We start from the raw sequence: 4,962 nt of genomic DNA, 5'->3' as shown, positions 1-4,962 counted from the left end.
GTTCTAGAAGTTTTCTGGTGGAATTTTTTGGATCTTCTAAATATAAAATCATGTTGTTGGCAAATAGTGATAGTTTTGGAGTTCTTCTTTTCCTCTTTGTATCCCTTTATTTTGTCTGTCTAATTGCTCTAGCTAGAGTTTCAAGGACAGTGTTGAATAAAAGTAGTGAAAGAGGTCTTCCATGTCTTGTTCCAGTGTTTAGAGGGAATGCTTTCTATTTTTCTCCATTTAGAATGATGTTGGCCATGGGCTTAGCATAGATAGTATATATATATATAGTAGTTGGGTTCGTCCCAACAAACTCATACATGCACGGAAATCTATTTCAGTTCATGATTTCCCCTTTCCTCCCTTTTTCCCCTCCCATTCTCCTTCCACCAAGATGCTATAATTTAAAAAATAATACTTCTATACAAAAACCAAGATAACATTTGTGTAGATTCTTACTTTGGAAGTCCCCAATAAATACATAGCTACACTCATGTCCTCATGACTATTCATGTAGCCCTTTCCCATATTGACTCTGACCTCACCCATTTGACTTGCTTCAGTCAATAAGATGTTAGCAAAAGTAATGCCAAGATTTACATGTTGGGATTTGCTACGGTCTAAAGGTTGGTGTTTCCCCACCAGATTCACATATTGGAACTTAATCCCTAATGTGATAGTATTATGAAGGGGGGTCTTAGAGAGGTGATTTGGTCATATGTAGGATTATTATGAATGGGATTAAGGTATAATAACAAAGACTAGAAAGAGTCCTTTGCACCACCTGTGGAAACATTCTTCACCAGACACCAAATATGTTGGCACCTTAATCCTGAATTTCCAAGCCTTTGGAATTGTGAAAAATAAAATTTGCTTCTTTATAAATTACCCAGTTCAAGGTATTTTATTATACCAGCCCAAACAGACTAAGATAGGACTTGTCTTCTTGTAATAACCCCTTCTGGAAGTCACCTGCCATCCTGGAAAGAAGATTAATTGGAGCCTGTATTTATCAGCTTTTCTTTTTCTTTTTTTTTTTTTTTTTTTTTTTTTTTTAGCCCCAAAAGGGCAAGAAGAGACTTTAATCAGGGGAGGGAGGATCCACTAGATCAGAAAAGAAACCAAGAGCATGGGAGCAGAGGAGCCAGAGCAGGTGGAGAGGGCTCAGCAGTTCTGGAGGAGGACTTACCTCTCCACCTCTAGCACAGGCACTGCACTGATAGACAAAGCATGACAGTGACCTCTCTCAGCTGGAAGGGCACCAAGCAGCCCCATGCAGCCAGAAGTTGCATAGTTTTTGGGCTCCAGCTCTTAGGCATGGCTGGTACTCATGGATTCAGCCCTTGTCCCCAACAAGTGCTGGGAGGCCATCTTCAGGCAGAGCTCAGGAAGCTCGTAGAGGGTTCCCACCACTTCTACTGGGCCCAAGGAGGCTTGTGATTAAGAGGGCAATGGAGAGAAACTGGAGTCTTAAACCTCTCTCCCCACCTGGGGTAGCACAGGGGAGAAAAAATAGTCGCCTTCTGGCTCCGGGCCCGCCCAGACCCACAGCGACCAATAAAGTACAATCACTGGGACCAGTCACAGCCACTGGAGATGGAGGTTGTATGGTTAAAAAAAAAAAAAGGACAAAAGGTTACAGTCTCCTACAAGCACAGAGTTTAAATTTAAAGACGTTAAAAAAAATCTGTCCCAGCCCAGGGGACTGAACATCAGAAGCCAGCCTGACCAGGCACGTGTGGCCTTGGGGCAGGTCCACTGCTGCTTTCTTGCCCAGCTAGCAAGCACACCACCCCCCTCCCACATCTAGTGCCCACCCGACCCAGCTCCCCGCTTCTGCTGCTGCTGTTGCCGTTGCCGCTCTGGGGAGTGACTCCAGGATGTTTTCGCAGAGACACAGGGAGAGGCTGAGGGGGAAGGCCGCGAGATCCAGCCAGATGGTTTAAAAATTTTTGAGAAACTCCTCAGCCACTATACGCGCACGAGCGTTGACTGACAGCTTCAACTCACTGATCTTGTCTATTTCCTCCATGAAGTGGATCACAAAATCCACCAACTTGTGTTTGTACATCTGCTCTGTGTGGAAGTTGGTGATCAGAAAACTGATGTCATAGCCCTCTACTGGCTTCCTTCGAAGGATAAAGAAGTTCTCTGCTCTCATCATCATAAAGCGCATTAACTTGTGGCATAAAATCTTCTCAATCTCATCAGCCTGTTTCACAGCGATGCTGACCCGGACAGAATTGATGGAGCCCTCAATCAGCACCTTTTCTTTCTCATTTCTGCTGATGGTAACAGGCTGTAATAGGAGTTCTTTGCTACTCCTCACTTCCACCTCCGGCTTGTTATGTCGCTCCACAACCTGGGAAGAGAAGTTCTCCAGGCAGAGGGCAGCCTGCAGTGTGGCCCGCACGGCACTCAGGTAGGGGCGGAGAGTGGCAGTCATCGCGGGCGCTGGCTGGGCCGGAAAGCGGAAGTACGGAAGTCTATCAGCTTTTCTTCTCCGTGACCAAAATACCTGACGAGAACAATTTAGAAGAATAAAAGTTTATTTTGGTTATGGTTTCAGAAGTTCAGTCCATGATGAACCCATTCCATTGTTCTGGGCCCAAGGTGAGAACTAAAGATTTGACAGAGAAAAGCCACTCAGCTCATGGTGAACAGAAAGCAGAGGGGGGTGCCAGGGAGGCAGTGGGGCATGATATAATCCCCAAAAGCAAGTTCCCAGACACCTACTTCCTCCAACCACACCTACCCATAGTTACTACACAGTACAGTAGTTATTTCAAATTACTGAAATTCATCAAATGGATTAATCCACTAATTAGGCTATAGTTCTAGTAATCTAATAATTTTACCTCCTGTGTTAACACAGGAGCTTTTGGTGGACACGTCATGTTCAAACCATGACAGAAACTGCTTTGGGAGACTCTGGAGGATGAGAGGCCATCTTGGGCATTCCATCCCTGGTTGAGCTCCCAGCTGAATTAAGCCACATAAGGAAACTCAGCCAAATGGTGTTAGGAGAACTTCCCAGTCAGCTGACAGAATGGTAAGGAATAGGAACTGGGGTTGTGATTCAGTGGTAGAGCGCTTGCCTAGCACATGTGAGGCATGGGGTTTGATCCTCAGCACCACATAAAAGTAAATAAATAAAATAAAGGTTTTAAAAAAAGAATGGTAAAGAATAATAAATTATTGTTGAAGTCATTGAATTTTCAGGTTACAAAGAGTAGATAACTGAAACATTATTTTTTTTTTTTCTATATCACTGAAGTAAAAATTAACAAAAACATACCAAATTCTGATGGGAAAATAAATTGGTACACTACGACACTTTTATTAAGTAATTTGATAATAAATTTCAAGAACTGTTCACATGTTTATTGAATCCATTGAACTCAGTAATTTCACTTCTGGAAATCTAATCTAAATCAAAGGAGAAAAATACTGAAATACAAAAAAGATATATGTATTAATATATTCATTGCATTATTATATATGGAGAAACTAAACATTTATTCCCACATCATTTTACCATTCACTATCTTAATTATCATGTCTTTAGTATTCTAAGAAATTCTTGGGGCTAGGCATGGTGTCTTAAACCTGAAATCCTAGGGAATCAGAAGGCTAAGTAAGAAGAATCACAAATTCAAAGCCAGCCTCAGCAACTTAGTGAGACCCTCAGCAACTTACCAAGCCTTTATCTCAGAAAGAAAAGGGGGAGTGATTGGGGATGTAGCTCTGCAGTAAAGTGCCCTGGTTTCAACTCCCAGTATGAGAGATCAGAAAACTCTTGGAAGACAAAAGATGGAAATAACTCCATTTCTGGATATCCTACAAACACATTCAAAGAAACATCAGACTGATTAACTTTTCACTGCTAACACCAAACTGTTTTCTCTTCCAGTCTTCCTTCAAGATCCTAACCTCAAAATCCTTGCCTTGCCTGCCCTCCAATCAAAACTATTATGATTCTTAGCCTGTCTCAGTCAAACCCTCTTATTGAAAGACCTGCCTTAAATCGGATCGTCAAAAGACTTATAAATACTCCAACTTTGCCCTCATATTTGTTAAGATGCTACAAATATTCTGTCAAAGTAGTGGTCTCCTTTACTACAATTAGCAATAAATTCAGCTTTGGCTTAGCACTGAATTTTATCTTGGTGGTATTTAAGAGCAGGCAATATTCTACAATAGGAAAGCAAAAGATTAGAAACAATATTCATACTTATGTCCAATTAAAGAAAAATTATTAAATAAAATGTTCATTATTTCAAAGAAATAGGGAAATATAGAATAAGCAAAAAATACTTAAGCTTTAAAGTAAAGTTAAACATAACAAAACTATTTACAACTCTAACTATGGGTTCTATATAAATATATATTAAAAAAAAAGCAAGGAAGGGAAAAAAGCAAGAGAAGAAAGAAGAAAAAGAGAAAAAGAACTGTTCAGCATTTTGAGTGCTGAATTATAGATTTTTTTCTGTTTTTCTTATTTTAAAAATTTCTTTTATGAAAAAAATTTAATAATGACAAAATTATTAGGAATTTTTTTTGGTACCAGGGATTGAAGCCAGGGGTGCTTAACCACTGAGCCACACCCCCAGCTCTTTTAAATTTTTTTATTTAGAGGCAGGGTCTCACTAAGTTGCTTAGGTCCTTACTAAGTTGCTGAGACTGTCTTTGAACTTGTCATCTGCCTGCCTCAGCCTCCTGAGCCACTGGGATTACAGGTGTGCACCACCATGATCGTCTAGGAGTTTTTTAAAGCAACATAAGCTAAAACTAGGATGTGATGATCTTTCTCAGCTTTGCATGCAAAACATACAATGATTAGCATGGTACATGAATATGAGGGACATAATGCAGGTAATACTCATCCATAATCAAAAGATACTGGTCAGAGGACTATTAGTGAAGACAAACCTTAAATGATAATGGAGGAAAATGACAGACTGGTTAGGTCAG

The 4,962-nt window shown here is 40.4% G+C and overlaps 1 protein-coding gene across 1 annotated transcript; it reads right to left on the bottom strand.

Annotated features, from left to right (window-relative positions):
• Nucleotides 1-1,632: 1,632 nt before the first annotated feature.
• On the bottom strand, nt 1,633-2,468 carry LOC306666630 (actin-related protein 2/3 complex subunit 4-like). Its single transcript, XM_079148821.1, has one exon. It carries the CDS (start codon nt 2,432-2,434, stop codon nt 1,931-1,933), a length of 504 nt encoding a protein of 167 aa, XP_079004947.1. The 5' UTR covers nt 2,435-2,468; the 3' UTR covers nt 1,633-1,930.
• Between the last annotated feature and the right edge of the window lie 2,494 nt (nt 2,469-4,962).

This window comes from Sciurus vulgaris, assembly GCF_902686455.1.
Source record: "Sciurus vulgaris genome assembly, chromosome: 7".
In the NCBI taxonomy this organism is placed as follows: domain Eukaryota; kingdom Metazoa; phylum Chordata; class Mammalia; order Rodentia; family Sciuridae; genus Sciurus; species Sciurus vulgaris.
This window is presented reverse-complemented; position numbering and strand designations above follow the sequence as displayed.